Here is a 22,202-nt window from a genome sequence, read left to right on the forward strand (position 1 = left end):
CTGAGTTCACATTTGTGACTCCTCCGGGTGTGGTGCTCTCATAACACTGAGCTTACTAAACATTGACACCATCCATGGTAGTTTCTGCCAGCAGAAAGACAAATGAGTATGGAATCAAAACCCCTCTATTAAATTCACCATGGATATGTCAAACAAAGCAAATAGATTAATATCAGATCTGAAATCTCATGCGGAGGTTTACAAATCGGAATGGTTCTGCTCTTATAGTTACAATGTCAGGGACTCAGAGATGAATTGCTGGCAAAGGCTTTGTGCTAATTTCCAAAGGCAGAGCATCATAAGCTACTTGACCAAGACTCCACACCAGGGCCAGTTATGGTGCTGTGGTTGGCACATGCCACAGCTCCCACAAACATTCTTAGAAAGTATTTGCGGGCATGGTAGAAAAGTGTTGCTTTCATTTGAATACCCATTCATGTGTGAACTCAGACATCATGCCATAGGAGACATCGCAGGCAAGCTCGAGCTTGTTCTCAGGCACCAACCACACACGCACACGTTTCAACAGGGTCACTGGGTAATGATTAGAAGTCAAAGCCCCGGTTGAATTTTTCCTTTCCCTTGCTCTTGCACACCGAGGCCAATTATGTCGGGCCCCATTACTGCCCCATCATAGATTAGCTTGCTCAGCACAGGCGGGGAATTAAATCTGGGTTTGTACGTCTCATTGAGTAGTCAGGGGAGTCTGGATGGGGTGGATGGCTTCCTTTTGTGTTGAAAACACGAGATGATGCCATAACTGTTGTACAAGAGCACTTACATAATCACCAATAGAGTGCAGCACTGGGCAGAGATGCCCTGTCCCCGAGACAGGAAGGAAATAAAATGAGCACTACTCTGTGTGTGCTGAGATACCGACTCCTCGCCTTATATCTTTTTACATTTGCTGTTACTTTAGACTTAGAGCGTAAGGTTTTCGGAGTTCATGTTGTAGGATAGTCATCTCTTTCCCAATAATGAACTTTTATCAATGGCTTGCTAAAGAAGCCACTTTTCATCACAAAAGACTAAACTAATCCTGAAGTATGTTACAGGGAATTGTCTGAACACTGTTAGCGATTTTGAGGTTACATTCTGAAATTCATGAGAAATTGCGCCACAATTCGCTTGATAAAGCGGCCTATAACTGAAAAGGTTATGAAAATGATCAACATTGACAGCGCTCATGTCTTCATTTTATAATAACGTTACAAAGGCTGTTGCATACTTTTTTCAACATAGCTTTCTGGAGAATTTTGGGGGACATTATGTCATTAAACATTGCCTTGTTATTTTTCTTGTACAAAGTGTCTGCTCTGAAAGTATCCATTAAAACTGAGCCACGTTTTTTTTGTAATTGGACAGAGAAAAAGGGAGATGCAATAGGCGTTTGCCTTTCTGATACCAATGGAGCATATACTGGAGCAAATGCTAGGAATATTATTATATGTCATCTACAATCAGAGAAGAGACAGGAGGAGAGGCAGACGTATATACTTCCTTTAGGGACACCCAATTATTGAGGCACATCAACTCACATCAGGACAATGCATTTAATTACCAGTGGGATGCAATGCAATGGCAGGTCAATTAACTCCTTCACAAAAGAACTGGCTAAGTATCTGTTTGAGAACAATATTGGAGGATATATGCTTTGGTGCAGACTGAATGAACATATTCACATGCAGTGGAAGGAAGGCCAGAATGGTAAAGAAAAGATATTAGAATAGTTGAATATTCTGGAGTTTGTGCTTGATTGCCTTTGAATTCAGGGAATATCTATGCTACACATTCCCAGGAGATACAATGCAGTGAAGATATGATTTGCTAAATGCTGTTGTATTTTTCCATTGGTACAACAAAATCCCATGTGATTTTTAAAAAAATAGAATATCAAGTTTCATTATCTCCAACCCAGTCACTTATGTTTATTAAAACAGTTGTTATTTTATGCCATCGTAATTTTATTTGTTAGCAACTTCTTTGTTTCACGTAAGAACGTGTATTAAATATACAGCTATGGTACCCAGTTCCAGAAGAATTGAAAATGCTTTAAAAGATATATACACTTTTATCTAAATCTATTCAGCAATAGTTTATAAAGACGTCTTTTAAAATAGAACATTGAATGTTCTATGTTACAAGGTGATAAGGATTAGCTTGCCTTAGCTTTGCTAAGATAGAGGTTTACTGTACATGAGATTTCACTATAATTTGATCTGTAATCATTTTAATTTTCACCCCCAAGCAACTTCTGTTTTGAAACAATTTTCTTCCAATATAATTCTTGATAATAATAACAACAATCTTCTCATTGGATACAATACCTGAAACATCTCACAGTCCTTCACATGAAATTGCTGTCAAATGTAACGACTGGGATTTTTGTAGGTAGAGGACCCCACAAACAGCTACGAAGCCAATGACCAATTATTTTGGAGGATTATTAAATGGGACACAACTGAGCACTCTTTCTAGGCAGGTTTTGCATTTCTCAATACATATTCCTTCTTTGAACATGAGAGAACCATTCAATTTGTGATGGTGACACAGCCAAGTTTGACACTAGATAGACATTGGAACATAAGCATTCCGAAACACTGCCCCAAGTGAAGGGTGTTATATAAAAGCAAGTTGTTGTTGTGGTTGTTGTTGATGGTGGACAATGGTTCCTTTATACCTGGTTGTGAACGAGTCTATATAGAGTATCCGAAACAATAGCATTTTAAAAGTTTGCTAGCCCTTATTATACATTAGAATACATTAGAATATACAGCACAGAAGCAGGCCATTCGGCCCAACTGGTCTATGCCGGTGTTTATGCTCCACATGAGCCTCCTCCTGCCCTTCCTCAACTAAGCCTTCAAGCATAACCTTCTATTTCTTTCTTCCTCATGTTCATATCCAGTTTCCCCTTAAATACATCTACGCTATTTGCATCAACAACTCCTTGTGGTAGCACGTTCCCCATTCCCACTGCTCTCTGTGTGAAGGCATTCCTTCTAACTTCCCTATTTGATCTATTTGTGACTATTTTATATTGATGGCCCCGGTTTTGGTTTCCCCTACAAATGGAAACATCTTCCCTATGTCTACTCTTTCAAAACCTTTTCTTTCCTTTTTTTTAACAAAATAGCAGAGGAGATTTCTTTTTAATTCTCACAGTTTCACAGTGGACATTAAAGATTTTTCTTTCTATTTCTTGCTCCGAAGTGACTCTACATCTTTTTTGAACAGTGCCATGGGATCTTTAATGTCTGGTTTGCGATTGTTCATTCTGGGTCAGTCTGAGCTTGTTATTTGTGGCTATGGGAAATCAGTGCCCACCGCATAAGGCTTGAGAAGAGTGACCTTAGGTGAGGCTGAAAGTAGTGGCCTCTTTTGATAATAATCAGACAACGGAGGACATTTGATAAGATGAAACCAGACAAATATGTAAATTTGTGAGACCGCCTCTGAACAGGCAGATGGGACCTCACTTTATCATTTCAACTTTACTACTGTTTTCTGATTCATTAATATATCGGTAAATTTCTGCATTTATAAAAACATTGTGCATTTATATGTAACAGTAACTCAATAATATAAACTATAAATTTATATTTATAGTTACATATAAATGCGCAGTCCTCAGGAAGTTATCAAATGTTCATTTATATTTCTCTGTATAATAAATGTCACTTTTGTAGAGGAAATCCTGGCCGGAGTTATCAAGTAAGGACATTTCTTTTTTATTGAAATAGGATTCACAAAGGAAAATATGATATGCAAAATGGTTAACAAAAAGCAAAGCTAATTGACCCTGAAAGTAAAACACTCCTTTTCAACATAAAAAAATCACACTGGTTCAAGTTATGTATTTAAATGTCAAGTTTGCATATCATCACTTGCCTGTTTATTCATATCTGATAATACAATTTCAATTCATTATATACTGTTACGCGCTCTGAGAACACTACCCTGAATGAAGGGCACTTCATGTAAATACAAGTTGTTGTTGTTGAAGTTGAAACCCAACTAATCTGGTTACGTTGTCCGTAATCCATCCATCCAAAAAAAAATGTAGTCACCCGACGCACAGCTGTTTGTGCGACATTGCTGTGGGCAATTGGCTGCCGCATTTCACTCCCACAAAACACACAATCAATCCAATTTACAATGTGCTCTGTGAAACGCTGTGAGACAGCCCCACGAGGTGATATGGCACTATGGAAAATGCAAGGATTATTATTATTATTATTATTATTATGGAGTCCTGTAGCTCAATGGTTAGAGCGCTCGCCTTGCAAGCGAGTTTCCTTACTCCACACGCCTGATAATAATCCCTCCAAAAAATAAAAGAATAATAAATTGGTAATTTCAATCTACGACTGTTTGTGGGGACGCTGCTGTGCGCAATTGGCTGCCGCGTTTCGCCCACAAATATATGGTCAATTCACTTTACAGCATGTTCTGTGAAGCGCTTTGAGACGTCTGGAAGACGTGATAAGGCGCCACATCAAATGCAGGGATTATTATTATTATTATCATTTGCCATCAAGAACGCAAAAATTTGCTCGGCGAAAGGTCCATTCAGTTTGCCTTCCACCATCCTGGCCGTCCATGCACATGTCATGTCCCAAAATATATTGGTGGGTGGGATGAGGGGGCTCGGCAATTGGGCTACTTGGGCAGTGGGAGGATGGGGGGCTTGGCAATTGGGCTACTTGGCTAATGGGAGGAGGGGAGAGGGGGGCTTGGCAATTGGGCTACTTGGCTAATGGGAGGGGGCTTGGCAATTGGGCTACTTGGCTAATGGGAGGGGGCTTGGCAATTGGGCTACTTGGCTAATGGGAGGGGGCTTGGCAATTGGGCTACTTGGCTAATGGGTGGGGGCTTGGGCAATTGGGCTACTCGGGTAGTGGGCGGGGCTTGGGCAATTGGGCTACTCGGGTAGTGGGCGGGGCTTGGGCAATTGGGCTACTCGGGTAGTGGGCGGGGCTTGGGCAATTGGGCTATTTTGGGGCGCCTTCGGGGCTATTTCCGCGGCGGCGCGCGGGGCGGGGCGGGGCCGTTACCCGTGATGCTCCGCCTGCGAGCGGAAAGGAAAGGAAACGGAAGGCTTTCGGCGGCCGATCGCTCAGTCGCTGGTTCCCCCCCTCAGCCTCCGCCTCCGCCTCCGCCTCAGCCTCCGCCTCGCTGATGGCCGGCGCCGCGGGCGGGCGGGCGGGAGTATGAGGAGGAGGAAGTCGTCGCCGCCGCCGCCTGACAGCTCTCGCCCTCCTTCCTCCTCCTCCTCCGCCTCTCTTCCTCCTCCTCCTCCTCTCGTGCTGTCAAGTGAGCCCCGGGAGACCGGCCATGCACTGAATGACCCGCGAGGGGGGGAACGGCTTCCGCACGATGTCATTTTTTAGGAGGAAAGGTAAAGGTTGGGGGAAGGGGGTGTGAGGGGAGGGGCTGAGGTGAGGGGGGGCTGAGGTGAGGGGGGGCTGAGGTGAGGGGGGCTGAGGTGAGGGTGAGGGGGGCTGAGGGAGGGCCTCAATGGCGGCGCGCTGTCTCGAGGCCGCTTCGCAGTCAGCTTGTAGCTGACATCTCTTCATCTCCCTCTCTCTCTCCCCCCTCCCCCTTCTCTCTCCCTCCCCTTCCTTCCCTCCCTCTCCTTCCTTCCCTCCCTCTCTCTCTCTCTCCTTCCCTCCCTCTCTCTCTCTCTCCTTCCCTCCCTCTCTCTCCCCTTCCCTCCCCCTCTCTGCCCCCTTCCCCCTCTCTCTCTCTCCCCTTCCCCCTCCCCTTCTCTCCTCCCTCCCCTTCCTTCCCTCCCTCCCTCTCTCTCTCTCTCCCCTTCCCTCCCTCTCTCTCCCCTTCCCTCCCTCTCTCTCCCCTTCCCTCCCTCTCTCTCCCCTTCCCTCCCTCCCTCTGCCCCCTTCCCTCTCTCTCCCTCCCCTTCCTTCCCTCCCTCCGAAAAATCTGGTGCATTTCTCCCCCCCCCCCCCCCCCGCCCCGTGTTTTATTTCTCTAAACACAACCGACATGTTATTTACTCTGTGGGGTTTCCCGTGCACATCTTCTTCTTCCTCCCCCACCTCCCTCTCATCCTCCTCCTCCTTCCTTCCTCCCTCCTCCTCCCCACTGTGTGTCCCTCACACAGGGCACATCTCCAACCAGGCCTCGCTTTCTGGTCTTACCCTCAACCCTCCTCCACCCCATCCCCCCCTTTGAGTTGTATCACAACAAAATAGTTGTAGCTCATTCCACCCTGTGTGTCTGTCTGTCTGTGTATGTGTGCCTGTGTGTGTGTGTCTATGTGTGTATGTGTCTCTCTGTGTGTCTGTGTCTGTTGGAGGAGGAAAGGAGAGATAGAGTGGTTGCCAATGGCAAAGGTAGGAGGGCTTCAGGGTCACTGGTGTCCTCTTGTGCTTGAAAAGAGAGTGTGGCCGTGCTGCCTTGTGGACCGCACATTATGCTTCGGAGCTCGATTGTTTTGGATTCCCTCCTGGTTTTAATTGTACTGTGATTGCTCTCAGAGTGAAGCAAAACATATTGGGTTGACATAAGCTACACAAGCACTCGAAGGCATCTTAGGACCGACCTGTACAAAGACTATTGTGGACTGACAAAACTGAGCATGACAAGCGGCACATGGTATTTCATCGAATGGTGAAATACAGTTTTATGGGTGCCTGTAGAATGTACAATGCGCCTTGATAGAAATAACCTTCTGACCCTTACCTACCACCACAAGGAGTGCATGTGGATCCTTTGGTCCACACTGACCTACATAAATACCCGCTCGGATGGCAGTAAGATTCAAAACTAACTAAGGTTAATTTAGCCAGCTAAAATTTCTGCTCCTGATCACTATCATTGACCACCATCGGAAAATTCACACGTGTGCATGTCAGGTGAAGAGAGGATATGGCTTGGCTTGTGACACTCTCATCCTTGGTCAAATAGCTCAATGACACTCAAGGTTTGCTTGTGTAAAGAAAAACACCATTGACGGAGGGCTGTCTGTGCCCATCGAACTACACCTATCGAGAGATACTGCCTCCAGCAGAAAAAATTGGGTGGAGCCTAAAAATGTTTTGAATTTGATAACAAGAATACAGTTTGAACAGTTGTCGTTGCATGCTTTTCTTGAGTGGGAATTTTATACACCAGGTCACCAGAGATCTAAGATGTAAATCTGCCTACGCACCCCCAACTCCCCTTGAAATCCCTCACTGTTAATAACAAATGATAAAATCTCTTGGTTGCTGGGTCTTTCCAACCCATTGCGTGATGTAGTTGTAAGCCATTAGTCCAGAATCGTTCTATAGATCTGATAGATTTAGTGCATCATCAAATTTAACATTTTGGAAGACTGTTTCTGTCAGCCAACTTGATGCCAGTTGAAGTGGAGTGCTGTAAATGTTTTTGGATATATTGTGAAAGATGGGTCAGTGCCGAAGTAAAGTTGACATATATTTCACATGTAAAAATAGCAACAGTGTCTTGCCCTACAGCAATTTCACCTGCTGTCAGCTGAACATGAACACACATGAGAGGTGTTGGGAGAAGTCTTTTGCTTACTCATCCACGCTCACAGCTGCAATTGTGTTTATGTTTTCTTTAGGAAGCTGCAGGATGGTGTAAAAGCAATACTTATACAGTAGTTGACTACAAATTGGAGTATAACAAGGTGCTTTTAAGTGCAAGACAGCAAGAAGCAATTTGATGAATACTTATAGATGTCTATTTATTTTTTTGGTCCATTAAGCTGCGGTCTATCTATACACAAGCACAATTTAAATTATGTTTGCGGTTAAATCATTTTCTTTAATGCCAAGCAAGTGTGATGAAAAGTCATGAAAAGTCCTTTGTGGCTTTACATTTGCTAGAGACACGTTTTTAAACTTTTGCACTTGTTATTCAATCAATCACAGATTATGGCCTGTGTCTTCCTTTTGTAGGTTCCATTATATACTAAATTTAGGCATGTATGAATTGGGATGAAATTTGTGCATGACAGTATTACCCTATTCTGTAGCTATGGAGAGATTTAGGTGTAGAGCTGCTCTGAGCAGTTTGCTTCTTAAATGTAGTATGCAATATCCTCAAAGCTTTTTAATGTTATAGCAGTGTTTCGCAGCTTACTCTTTGTTTAGAGATTCTGCCAAGAAGCCTATCAACCATAATGTGCATATACTAGGCGGGATTGTTTACTTGGGGAGTGTTGGTGGGTAATTATTTTTGTCAGTTATTTTCTACTTTCTCTTCAAGTCTCCTGGCTGTGTCCTTCCGATGAGCAGGCAAGTTGGCAACCCACTTCCAGGCCTCTGCCAATGCCTCTCTTAGTCTGTCTAACTGCCGCACAGTACTTCAGCTACACTTCAACTTGTGAGTTCATCAATTCCCTAATAATTCCTGTTCATTCTTTGCCAAAATGGAACTACAAACCTCAAAACATAAAGTAAGACTCAACTAGAAATCTGGGCATAAAAAAGCAATTCCTCTACGGGGAATTGGCCTCATGTCCTCACAAAAGATGGTTCTTTAAGTATTTTCTATTGCAAACGTCTCCATTTGATATGCTTTCCCATACGATAAGGAATATTGGACTGATGAGGACAAAATGCGGAGGGAAGGGAAAGAGAGTGAATAGTGCTCAATTAGAGATGGTTGAAAGATTGGAGAGACTAATGCAATCAAAAGAAATCCTGTACACAGAATTATTAGGAGATAGCCTGCTAGAAAACATCCTCTGTGCCCTTTAAAGGTGCAATTCTTAAAGTTCACTACAACAGATTTGTCTTGTTATTGTGTAACATCACTTTAGAAAACCGATTTGTTCCAGAAATATTGCTGGTGCTTCAAGTCTGTATCCCCTGTTCAGCAGTCCCAGTGACTGACTCCCTAATTTCCATTTAGCAGTATCCGAAGAACAGCATCTGTGCTTTCAAACTATTTAGAGCTTTATTGAAGAATGCTAGATAGTGTTTCTCAACTTGGATATGATTCAATGCCTGGTTTTATAAGTAAAGCTCATTTTCATTTGAAAAACTGACAAGCTATTGGTGATGATCACCAGAACAGTTTGATAATTGTAATTGCAAGAACAAGAATACTTCTGCTGGCTATACTAAATTCTGTCTGTCCAGAGATGGATCAGGAAAGAGGTGCAAAATTGATAGTAAGAGCCACAAAGTCTATGGTTACTGACTGGTTATGGGCTTTGCCATAAATGGAGGTACAGGTGGAGTAGATTATGCATTTTACTCAGTGCCGCCACAAAATATATGCTCAATTCACTTTACAGTGTATTCTTTGAAGATGTCTCAACGGCACAATAGGCCCTATATCAAATACAAGTATTATTATTATAAATTGAAAAATAATCCAAATATATGATTATTAATAGTGATCTGTACCATTCCAAAGTTACTGTTATAATAACGATGCGTTCAATAGTTGTGTGCCTGTTAGTGTCACAAGGTCTGTTGAGATATTGGGTAGTTTCTTTTTTTCAAGGAACTGGAACTTTCGTAGAAAAAGCAATTTTTGGTGAAACTTTTTTTTGGTAAAGTTACATTTTTGTCTTAGTTTTCGTTCTGGTCTATTAGGAATTTAGTTGGATGCTGTGACTCTCATACTGAGCTTTCCATTTCAACTGGACCATGTAGGTGAGGCGTCAAAAGTTTCCTTCAGAGGCAGGGAGAGAGGATCAGAAATAAATCAACCCTGGACCTCTCTCTTAACATTTAAGATCATTTATCCTGCAACTCTTGCCATGAATGCTGAGTGCAGTATAAATCAAGGGTTAGGGAAATTGATTCAATTTGAAGGCAACTTTTTCCCAAAAATAAGTATGAATATGTTAGACAGTCTTTTGACCTTCCCGGAAGCCTGTCAATGTTTTTGAGAACTGTCCTCTCTTCTGTCTTTTGAACAGCAAAATGTAACTTGTCCATTGCTGATTTTGAAGTGCTCTGGAAATAGGAAAAGGGAGTCAGTAACACCAACAACAGATTACACTTGTATTGCGCCTTTTACGTCAGGAGGACATCCCAAGGCGCTGGACATTCAGGGATCTGCACCTGAGCTGGTGATTGGGATCAGGAAGGGTGGAGGGTAGGAGTAATAATAATAATAATCCTTGCATTTGATATAGCGCTTTTCACGTTGGGAGGACATCCCAAAGCGCTTCACAGAACACACTGTAAAGTAAATTGACTGTATATTTGTGGGCGAATGCGGCAGCCAATTGCGCACAGCAATGTCCCACAAACAGTCGTAGATTGAAAATGACCAATTTAATTATTGTTTTTGGTTTTTTGGAGGGATTATTATTAGGCTCTGTGTGGAGTAAGGAAACTTGCCCAAGGCTTCGCCCTGACCTGCCTGGAATTGAACTCAGGTCTCTCACTTGCAAAGCGAGTGCTCTAACCACTGAGCTACAGGACTCCTAGAGGAGTAGGGGGGGTGACCGAAGCCACGGTCGAAGAGGAGGATCTTGAGATGGGTCTTGAAGGAAGCAAGGGAGGGGACGAGGAGGAGGGACTGTGGGATGGATTTCCGGGGGAATAGTAGGACTAACAGTAGGATTGGTAAAGAGGGAGATATATGACAAATAAGATCAAGATGCCTCAATTTGTCAGAAATGCTGCATGACAATTTAATGACTGGCCGAAAGAGCAGTTATGCATTGTGACAGATTAATTGTGGGTGGGGTTCGAGGAGAGAGTTGAAATCGAAAGTAGTTGGAATTAATTTGGTTTATTCTGATCTTCACTGCACATGTTTTTTTTAATCAATCTTTATTTAAAGTGAGACTTGGGAAATGACCTTGTTTTACTTAGCTGGCCTGTGTAAATGTCTTGCTCAGTCCTCTGTCGAGCTGAATTTCAAGGACACTGAATTAGTTAGGATTGTGCAACACGTACACACATTACAAAGCCACCACACAAAGGCAACATAACAATCCTGCCTTTAGAATGAATGTTTAGTTATAGGTGTAACCTTTTTCTGGATCACCTTAATGTTTATGAGCCATCTGAAAATTGCAGGTTGTATGTTCTTAACATTTTGCTCCAATTAAGTGCTTACAATACATAGCTGTTGGTTTGGCCTTGCATTTTTTTACATTTAGAAAATGTATTTCTTTTCGGTAACTACAGCAGCTCCTAAGACCTAGAGCCATTTAGAAGTTAAAATCAGGATTTAAATCAAATTGTGATACATATCCTCCAGTGAGCAGCTAACATTTTGCCTTGGCCTTCATCTATCAAACAGATATAATGTCAACTGAAAGACCATGTCTTTCACACTCTAGTTATTTGCCTCCAGTCAAAGAGCTGCTGGATGTTTGATGTGAGTTGACTGCTAAGCTTGACACCATAGTTCTGGTAGTGGTTCATAAAAAGTATTTGCAATTTATTTTCCTATTTGTGTCCTTCAGATAAAATATTGGATAATTTAAAGGGTGTTGCATCTGGTTCTGCAAAATGCATTGGTGGGTCTGAAATAGAAGGAATGTGCAGTAACAAGATTGGTGGCTTTATAGCACCTTTGTATTAATGATTGCATCACCTTATCTTAAGTTTACCTTGCTTACAGTCTCCAACCACCCACACTCCCTTAAATCACTATAAAAGTTCACTCAATTTTTCCAAAGGCCAAAGGTTAATGATTTGGGAGCAGACAGTTTTATCTTGTGTCTAAAACTGAATGCTATTAAAAAAAAAGCACTTGAACTTCAGGTGTACCATCCAGAACTGCAGAGTAAAGCCCTCCCTCTGTACCTCCAACTAAAGTGCTGACTGTTACAAATGTTAGTTTTGATTTACCCACTGCCTGTCTTTGGGGTCTCTACATTGTGCAAAATTATAACCAGGCTTATTCAATGAATGCTATCTCATTAGGATATGTTGAACTTGTTTCACCTCCACATAGCTTAGACTCTTACAGGCTGCAGCCATGAGAACCTTTCATCCCTTTGGTCCGAGTTGGATTCAAATACAGTTCCCAGGTGAAAATGTCATGTTTTAAGCAACTGAGTCAAAACAGTTCTTGTGACATTGTACCTTTACAAGAAACCAAGACAAAGCAGAATCACCCAGCTGGATGGTTCTTAGTTGGAAGCTGGACAGTAAGACTAACTTATATAGTGCAATTAATAGTCAGTGCTGAAAAGGGCTAAATTAAGGACACACACTAATGTACAGTGAAGTTGTACAATAACGTTTCTTACTGGGTTGCTAGACCTTGTAACTTGAGTGTTTTTTTNATATTCCTGTCAGTGATGTACTAGCAATGCTGGCTAGGAGACGCCGTATTTTATGGCCCAGTGCTTTTATACAATAATCTTTTTAATGGTGTGCTTCCTCCATTCTGTTCCCCCTCCACACTTCTCCCACCTGTCACTGTGCTATTCTTCTACAGCAAGAAGGTTTGAGAGAAGCATGACTTCCTCTAGTTTAAATGTAAATAATTCACTGAATTAATTTTGGGCAGCTTTGCTCAACTTCACTTAAATTTATTAGTTATCTTATAATGTTTGTTTAACTTGTAAAAATGGATTTAAGAATTTATATTCTCCTTTATAATGCCTCTTGACACTTTACACTTCAAGGAAGTGGTACATACTTTATTTTATTATTGGCAACTTGTGTACAGAATTACCAAATACCCACGTGGCTGGTTGGGAATACTGTGGTTTTGAAGTTGAACTTTATGTCTGCCATTTGTCACAGGATGTAACATTTCACTATAGATATATGAATCATGAATGTTGCAGATGTAGAAGTGTTTAATTATCCACAGCATAAGTGGAATAAATGAGCGGGTATAAAACTGTTTGACAAGATCACGAGAGAGTTTTATAGAATATGACAATTACATTGGGATTCCAGTGTTTTGGTCAGACCACACATAGGATTAGTATTATTTTCTGGCCACAATACCACAAAAAAAGAGTGCTTTAAGCTTCGGAGAGTGGACGTACAATTAGATTGATTACCTTGTGTTTGTGTATAAGGATTAAGGTGTGAGAATGAAGAAGCTGCACGAGTACTGTACTTGCTGAAGGAAAATTGTTTCTTGAATTAAAAACATCTATCTCAAAAACATGGAATAAATGCTTATTGGTGAAAGAACATATTCAGTGATCTGGCAGAACAGTGCACTGCTAACAGTCAGTGATCTGTTACTGAACTTGCTGATCTTGGTCCCTCTAGTTTAGAGCCTTGCCTTTAAGATCATTTGAACTACTCCAATTATGGCACAAAACGGGTCAAGGTCACTATGTTTAAACCCACTGGCATAGGACAAAAAAAAGTTACAGATGTACTCAATATTCTAAAGCTTTGGGTTTGTTTGATTATCAAACATCATACAACCTATCCATACTGTGTCAGCAAAACCACTGGCAATAACAGAGTAGTATGGATAAGTGCCAGCAAAACAGCAGCTGGCATGATTTATGGTCCTAGAGTTATGGCAAGGTAATTCTGTGCTTTTATCAGTCGATCGTATTGTGCTTTGATGTAGTCAACATTAGGAAAATATTGATAGAAATAGTATTGATAGAATTCAATGGCAATATAACCAAATTAATGATGCAGGTGGTTGTGACTTTCGAGAGGATTGGGCAAACCCTTTGAGCAAAGGGACTCAGTTGACTTGATAAGCATTGGTCCTCATAATGTTAAATGTCTCTGTTAGAGACAATGACGACCTTACAGACATCACACCAAACATAAACCTTCTTTCTCTTTCTCCCTTGCCCTGTATTGTGCGATGGTGCATCCTGAAATATATGTTATAATTAATAGTTATATTATTTACTGTTTAGAATAGTGGAATCGTTGCAGATAATCAAGGTAAGATCTGCACTGAACTGTTGTTGATCAAAAAAAAAGTGTGGTAATCTCATCCATGGTGGATCTATTTCAATGGATTATCTTGTAATAGAATATCCAATCTATTATTGAAACATTCAGCCAAATTAAAATTACAAACCAGGTACCAATTCCTGGTCAAAGATTTTTCAGTTCATTGTGCCGTACTGTAGTACCCAAGTGAATGTATTCCATTGACTTAGATAATATTTTTCCTTTTATTCACCGCTAATAAAGTATTGATTCAAAATGAATCCTATTTTCCTCTGAACTCTCTTCACACGAAATGCTGTCTCCAGCCTGGAGAACACTGTGACTTACCCTCTGAAATCTGCAAAGGAGTAAAAACCCAAATAGTTGTCAGATATATAAAGAAAGGAATGCGTGTCCAATACCACAATCTTTGCATTTGGTATAGCGACTTTCACGTCTGGAGGACATCCCAATGCGATTCACAGGATACTTAACATCCAAATGGTGAATTTTCTTACTATTTGACTCAGTGGCAGAAGTCAAAACTGCATTTACTAACAGGTTTCCTCCCAGTGAGTAGACTATCACACCTATTGACAATACATCCTGTGTAAAAAGATTGAGATCTCAGAGTTCAGATCTTTTATATCATTGGTTTACGAGGTTTATTCTAAGTAACATCTGGCTTGTTGCACTGAAATTACAAATGGCTGAAGCCATGCTTTGATGATTTTCAAGTGATAGGTGAGCAAGCAGTGCTTTTGCTGCGCCAGCAAATGTTTATGACTGATGTAGAGCGACTGGTCGTTCAATTCTGATCATCATTGAAATTCTTCAATACATTGTCTTTTACACAGGTAAAGCCAAAGGAGAACAGGAGAAACTCACAGAGCCACAAACCAATAAAGGTAACTCAATGGATTACATTTAATTAAATCAAATGGTGTTGTGTATTGTACTCGTAATGTAAGAGAATTCTTGATAAGATCTAGTGTGATACATTTTATCACTCAGTGAGGCTTAGGGAATAATCACAAGCATAAATCAGTGTGGAGGCTGCGTTCCTGAAACTTCCTGGAAGAGGTGATTTCAGGAGCAATTCAATTTGTACCCTTGACTAGAGCATTATTGAGGTCCCAATCGTGCAAAGTAGGCTGTGTTTTCGGCTGGCTCAAATCAAAGTGACATGAAGAGGGCAGCTTCACATCTGTGCCCTCCTGGGAATAAAGAGCTACATAACCACAATGTGAAACTCTGCTGATATAGCTCATTGGTTAAAATGCAAGCAAGTGGATTTCAGGAATGTTGGGAAAGGATCTTTCCATTTCACAGTGACCCAGCTGACATCAACAAATCTGCCACTGAGAGGAACCTTATGTGTAAATGTCAGTTGAGACTAAGAGACAATCACCATTTATATAACTTATTACAAGAAACTGTTGCCTCAGACTGAATTTCTATTGAGCAGTTTGGTTCTACAAAGTGCCTCCTACTTTGAAGTACAGAGAAATCCGAGACCTATTTGCTTTCTCCAATACTAGGCAAATTTTGTAACTTGTTTCACTTTCTAACCAGATTCAAGAAGTAGGTGATGGAAGTATTCATGTGAGAGACAATTTCCGGTATCTGTGGGCACTTTAACTGTTTTGGTTTCATGAAATGAGCACAGTGGTTAAGAAGTGAAGGCTGTAAGCACAAAATAAATAAAGATGTTCTGTTTGCAGTGTTTGTGTGTTTTGGGCTCATGGTGTTATGTCGCTTATTGCCTTTTAAATGATTGCCCTAACCATCTCTTTGAATATAATTTGCAGTAGATTTTTATAAAGATTAGCCGTAGTTATTCAGGCTTTTATATTGAGTATCAAAAGACACCTCATTGGACTAATTTGAGTTGGCTTTATTTAAAAATTCTTGGTGTCTACATGTGCAGAACGTGTTGCACTGTTTTTTGTAAAGCTTCCTTGAAAACCAGATAATTATAAATGACTATTAAGGTACACTGATTGTAGCATTAAGCCAAATATTTAGCAACTTTTATATAAAGCTTTCAGGATGATTTGACTGAGATGGATGAAACAAGATAATGGATTGTTACTATCTGGAGAATTGGGCTGTGCATCATTTCCTGATTGATTGATTTAAAATGTTCTTTCTTTAATAAAGAAGATTCTTATATCTCATTGATCTGCTCAGAGTGCATTGAAATTAATATTGTGGCCCCGTTAGAACAATTAATGTGGGAAAGCAACTGGAGATGTGGAAGCGGAAGATGTAAAATAGAATCCAAATAGAATCCAAAATAGAATCTGAAGTTGATTTTCCTCAATGGGCTGGTTTGGTTGGTTTACAGACGAGCTGTTTGTTAGAGCAATTCACAACAGTAGAACAAAAGGTGCAAGACTTCTCCATCTCTCGGTTGTGAGTCACTAAGCGGCATTGACGATGACTGAAGAGAACTCATTGGTCACTCAATCCACAGCTCCTTGTGGGACGCTGCTGTGCACAATTGGCTGCCGCGTTTCGCCCACAAGATATACAGTCAATTCACTTTACAGTATATTGTGTGATGCACTATGAGATGCCTCAAAGACGTGAAAAGGAGCTATATCAAACAAGGATTTATTATTATTAAGTCTGCACTTGTTCCATTCAAGTAGGAACAGCAGCAGTGGGTGGCAGCAGCGGGGATCTAACTGGAAAGGATAGATTATAACATCTCTTTTACTTGAGATAAAGAAAAATATAACTTTATGCAAATCCTCCGTTGGCTAGAACATGTACCAGAAACATTATGCAGAGTAAATTATTGTACTCAGTGTTATTAAATAATTTACATGGGATGCTTTGTGCAGGAGGTTCAAGTCATACAAGCTCTATTTGTGGCTGCTAAGTCATTTGATTATATGCTGGGAAGGCCAATACGCCTGTGTTTTTTCTCCAAAGCTTCTCGTTCCCATTTACTGAAATAGTAAGTCATGGAAGGCTTTGTAACCTGTGAAAACAATGTTTTTGGTCTGGCCCCTGATATGTGTATGGTGCAGTGAATTATTGATTAACTCACTGGTTCGGGGGAAGCGTGGAAATAGATTGCTTTAAATTGAATTATGCTAACTTCCATCTTAATGTTTCCAACAAAATGGATTTAAATTACATCTGTTGATGGAATTTCTTATTTTGACAAGCTGTATAGAATTGGTTTAAAAAAAAATTGTGTAATTAATGGAAAAATGCAAGGTGATGTAGAACCCAGTGAATTCGAAATGTCTAACCATTTACAATATTATGGCTTGTGAACCTTTAGCATATTTGAATTATGACACGATTGCATCTTGGTGCAGCACATTTTCTGCCACCTGACTTTAAAAATAAAATGATGATTTGGATAGATTTGTGCTTTCTTTTAAAACTCAGTGGATCATACAAAGCCTCTAGAGACCACGTGCTGGAATTGTCAGACCCCTACGTTTCAAGAAATTCTCCTGGTTGTTCTGTTTGTTCGTTTCATGAATTTCCATAATTTCCTGTTGGAATTCACAGCTGTTTCGGGCACTTTGAGTGGGAAAAGGTTGCCTCTCTGCACACAAACGAAAACCTTTACAAGAAGTGGTGCTGGACCCATTCATCACCGCAAATGTAGCTGGAGCGCACAACATTTGTAAATAATGGGTTCCCGCCAGGTGATGTTGTCTGCATTTCCTGTTATCATTTGTAAACTGTAAACACTACAAATGTGGTTAAACCTGTCCTTCTGCACACCTTGATGGAACAGCTACAATATTTGTACAAACATCGACTTTTCTGCAGGCGTAAAATTGTATTTATGTTAATATACACCTGGTTAAAATGGTTTTCTGTTAGAAATGTGCCTGCAGCTCGCGCTAACCAAATGCATTAGTAAAATAGGTAAATGAATCCTGTTTATGTTGATGAATGGAAGCATTGTAGTTGGATTCATGGCATATTGATTGAATATTCATCACAAGGACTCCACGGCAAAACTCAGCTTCTAAGCAAATAAGTTGATTCACGAAGAGAGTGCAAACAAATAATTTGCCCCTTTCTTTCCCTCCCCTATTGCATGCACGTTTTTCTTTTTTATTGATACTATTACTATGCTAATTTTTACAAGATGTGGGCAGTTAAGCACTGAGAATAAACCCGTAGGAATTTATTCAGGAACCTTAGAGTGAGTGGTGTGTATGTGAGAGAAATCCCAACAGTCTAGGTACGTTTGAGTTGTTCCAAGAGTAAATAGAACAACGGCACAACCTCCTGCCCCTTAAGATTTGCAGTAGCTAGAGCAGGACTTTAAACAGGTCAATCATATAAGGTAATAGAAAGTGTGATGTATTGGTAACAAAACCAACTAGTTCCAAAGTGCCCACTAAATTCTTTTAAGTAACAACGGCCTTGATGGAACTGCTTTCAAACAGTAAAGAAAACTGGGGAGGAAGGAGGTATGGAATGGTATGGAACATTCTCCCTGAAATTCTAGCTGTGTGTGGGGGGGGGGGGGGGTTAGAAAATGTAATTGAGTTCATAAATGTCAACCTTTTTGGGCAGTCAAATTCCAGTGTGAAACGAGATAATCTTCTCCTCAAGCACCATGAGGGACTTCCTTTGTGCTTGAAGCATTTTCCATGATCTGAGTTCAAGTCAACAACATTGGGAAGAGAGCAAGAATAATGACATAAACGGCATCTACTTCCATCGCATCACTGCCAAAACATCTGGACTTTAATTCTCCACATTACAAAAGGACACAAAACATCTTTGAAGTTAGTCATTTATATCATTTAGAGCTGAGTTTTGAAGATTATTTTTAAATTTTTTTAATAAGGAATATGGATTCTTATCAGAGTTCAATTTAAATAATTAAGGGACACAGATTCTGCTCAGACCTCAATTTAAATAATTGCACTATTAATCTATATTTCCTTAACAAATTATCAGCCCAAGGCAAGCTATCTGCAATTAAATAGAAAGCTACTATTTAATACATTTTTACATGAACATTTCTGTGTTATGGTATTTGTAATGCTAATAGATTTTTTTAAAAAACGTTATTAATGCGAAGAGGAAAAGAATTAAACAATGAAGCATCCTTTCTGCTCAGTGGCACAGTTGTGTATTTAATGAAGCTTCGCACATATTCTGTTTCACTACAGGATACTTGGTACTGATAGCAGAACTAGTGTTTTATTGAATAGTGTATCCTACCTGTGGTAATTGATATTATTAAAACGTTATTGCATATTTTATTTATGATCCCAATCGCAGTCCTAATCCATTTTTTGTTAATATAAACCCATTTAATTTATTCATTCATTAATTCATTCAATACCTTCATTTGTGGTTTAATAACATAATCTTTTTGAGGCAGGATTGTTTGAGTGGAATAAGAGCATTGGGTATATAGAGAAGGTGAAGTACCTTTCATCATTTGTGTTTAAGGACCTGAACAAGTGAGAAGCATGTTTGTACAATAATGGAGCATAATGATTAGATTGTAGGCTGTTCCCTGGTTTATTTTTTGCCGGTCAATTAGACTTTACATATAAACCATAGGCTGTAGCAATAACAGGTAGCTCTATTGGGCTGGAGGAACACTGCGCCTTGGAAGATTTTATTAACGATGTCTGTAAATTTGCCATTACATTTCAAAAGTAAAAAGTAGTATCGGAGAGTGCATTAATGCTTTCAAGTTTCTGATTTTGACCTCTCTGTGTGATCAAAGATACTATTCTCTGATGGGTAGTCACGTGTGTGTCCGTCATTCATAATTAAAAAGCACCTTGTGACTACGCACATCTATATGATTAGAATCCTAAATGGTATTTTAATGAAATTGAAATCAGAGAAATTTGAACTTGTCAGATTTTGCTCTTTATATTTGGATGTATCGCAATATTTTTTGTACATTTTATATTTGTTTTCAGTTGGAAATAGCCAATAGTTTTAATTTCTATTTGTAAAAAGTAATTTAATAATAATCCTTGCATTTGATGTAGTGCCTGCCTTTCACATCAGGAGGACATCGAAAAGTGCTTCACAGGATATACTATAAGAGTGGAGTGTCAGTCTCCTCGACTGTGAAGCACTCCGGGATGCTACCCCAAGTGAAGGGTGCTATATAAATGCAAGTTGTTGTTGTTGAGTGACTAGTGACTATGTACCTTGTGGGTGAATTTGTATGTATTTATGTTTTGGAAAAAGGACAATTTTGTGCTGTGGACTTGGCTCCTCCTTTGGGAAGTAAACGTGCTGCCCAAACTCATTTTGATTTAATATCTTGAAACGCATCTAAACAAAGAGGCTTCATTCTCTCTTTTTGTGGATATAAGTTCTCCCAGAATTAGACTGTGGAGTCAAAGGGAGCAGAGCAGAAGGTCCTAGTGGCAGTGTGCTGCCTATCGTTCATTGGTTCAAGTGTTTTAAATGGATCGCAAATTAATTTTATCCATAATGAATAATTACCTTTTGTATTGGGCTGTTTAAAGTAATTAGCTTCCACTTTATTTCTCGCAATGCTTCTTCTCTCTTTTCCACAGCCCTGGCCCTAATTCCAGTTGCATCACCGTCCCCAAGCAGGAATTATGCACCTCTGGAAGCTGCAGGACCAAGCAATGTGGCCATCAATGCAATCTCTGCTAACATGGACTCCTTTCCACGTGGCAGAACAGCGGTCCTTAAAAAACAGCCGAGTCACATGGAAGCTGCTCATTTTGGAGACCTAGGTAAAGTTTTAATGCGTTATACTTTTTTCAATCTATGACGTACACTCAATGAACCGTAAAGATCCAATGATATGGTATGAGTCAACGCTCAACATTCGAAGGTATGGTTTTCCCAAGGCCTTGGGATGTCCTCCCGACCTGAAAGGCGCTATAAGAGTGTAATGTAAAACAATTTGAAGAGTAGAGAGCAAACCAAGTTAGAATAGCTCTGCAAAATGCTGTGCCTCTACTTCAATCTCATAGAATCATAGAATTATACACCAAGGAGGCCATTCAGCCCATCATGTCTGTGCCCGCTCTTTGAAAAGAGCTGCCCAAATCAATCCCACTTCCCTGCTCTCTACCCATAGCCCTGCAAACTTGTCCTCCCCAAATAATTACTCTTTTAAAAGTTGTTATCGAAATGGCTTCCACCAGCCTTTCAGGCAATGCATTCCAGATCCGAACAACTCACTGGTGAAAAAATTTCTCCTCACCTCCTCTCTGTTTCTTTTAACAACTATTTTAAATCGGTGTCCTCGGGTTACCGACCCTCCCGCCAGTGGAAATAGTTTCTCCTTATTCACCCTATCGAATTCCCTCATAATTTTGAAAACTTCTATTAAGCCTCGTCTTAACCTTCTCTGCTCCAAGGAGAATAATCCTAGCTTTTCTAGCTCTCTCCTGATAACTGAAGTCCCTCATTCCTGGAAGCATCTTGGTAAATCTCCTTTGCACCCTCTCCAATGCCTTGACATCCTTCCTAAAGTTGTATATGTTGTAAAGGGCGCTTTTATAATTGCAATTTGTTGTTGTAGCTGCACAGTGCTGTTGCAGATACTAAAAAAAATCCAGATTTTATTTTTGTTGGTTATAATCAAACTGCTTAATTCAATTGAGTGTTTCCAATGAGGACGTAGGTTTTTGTCTTTCAACCTTCCCCTGATATCTGCGGAAGGCTTGTACAGCTCAGAATGTCAGACCCGCCATTACAAGCCTCTGTGAATGCAATGTCCGTGACCAAATAAATGGTAATGGGTGACAGTAATGGCAAATGTTTATACATTTACTGCCTTCAAAGGAACTCTGAAAAACAGCTATTGAGGGATGTCTCAGCTGAGAGGGAAGCTTTTACATCAGTGTTGCTACTGAAATCAGGGCTCTTGTTCGTGGTTGCCCTAAAGGGGTATGAGACTCTCAGATGAGTGATTTGTTATCTATCCCTACAGGATTTAGGGTTATTTAGGTCTTTTAGTAAAAAAAATTAGTTCTCCTTTAAACAGCTCAATTTTAAAAAGAATGTTCCTTGAAACATTTCCAATTAAAACTTGAGCATGTTTTTTTTTGTCTTAAAAAAAACCTCTGCAGAAACTTGACGAATTTTAAATACAAATCAGTTCTCCAGATATTTTTAAGGTGTTATAAACTCAGAAGTGGAAAGCTTGCAATACAGTTGATGCTTGTGGAACAATACAATGCATCCTGGCTGCCCTCTCAAACCTCCTCGTCACCCTGTTACAAAGGCAAAGGCCTAGGAACAGGTTGTCTTCTTGTGCCTACTTATCAGGGATTGGTGTCCTATGATGAGATTTAACAGTATGAGGCAAAAGGGTGTTGTAGCATACCCCAAGTTCTGTTATCATACGGTTGGAAACTCCTT

At 40.2% G+C, this 22,202-nt stretch overlaps 1 protein-coding gene across 2 annotated transcripts in view; it reads left to right on the forward strand.

The window, feature by feature from the left end:
- The first annotated feature begins 5,259 nt into the window (after positions 1-5,259).
- akap10 (A kinase (PRKA) anchor protein 10) overlaps positions 5,260-22,202 on the forward strand; it is a 43,356-nt gene continuing 26,413 nt past the window's right edge. For both annotated transcript variants that reach the window (XM_042338658.1, XM_042338659.1), the window contains exons 1-3: positions 5,260-5,401; positions 14,684-14,734; positions 20,378-20,563. In XM_042338658.1, coding sequence (XP_042194592.1) covers positions 5,347-5,401; positions 14,684-14,734; positions 20,378-20,563 — 292 coding nt within the window. In that variant the 5' untranslated portion in view covers positions 5,260-5,346. The remainder of the gene's footprint in view (positions 5,402-14,683; positions 14,735-20,377; positions 20,564-22,202) is intronic.

The sequence above is a fragment of the Callorhinchus milii genome, unplaced genomic scaffold (genome assembly GCF_018977255.1).
Source record: "Callorhinchus milii isolate IMCB2004 unplaced genomic scaffold, IMCB_Cmil_1.0 Scaffold10, whole genome shotgun sequence".
Lineage (NCBI taxonomy): Eukaryota > Metazoa > Chordata > Chondrichthyes > Chimaeriformes > Callorhinchidae > Callorhinchus > Callorhinchus milii.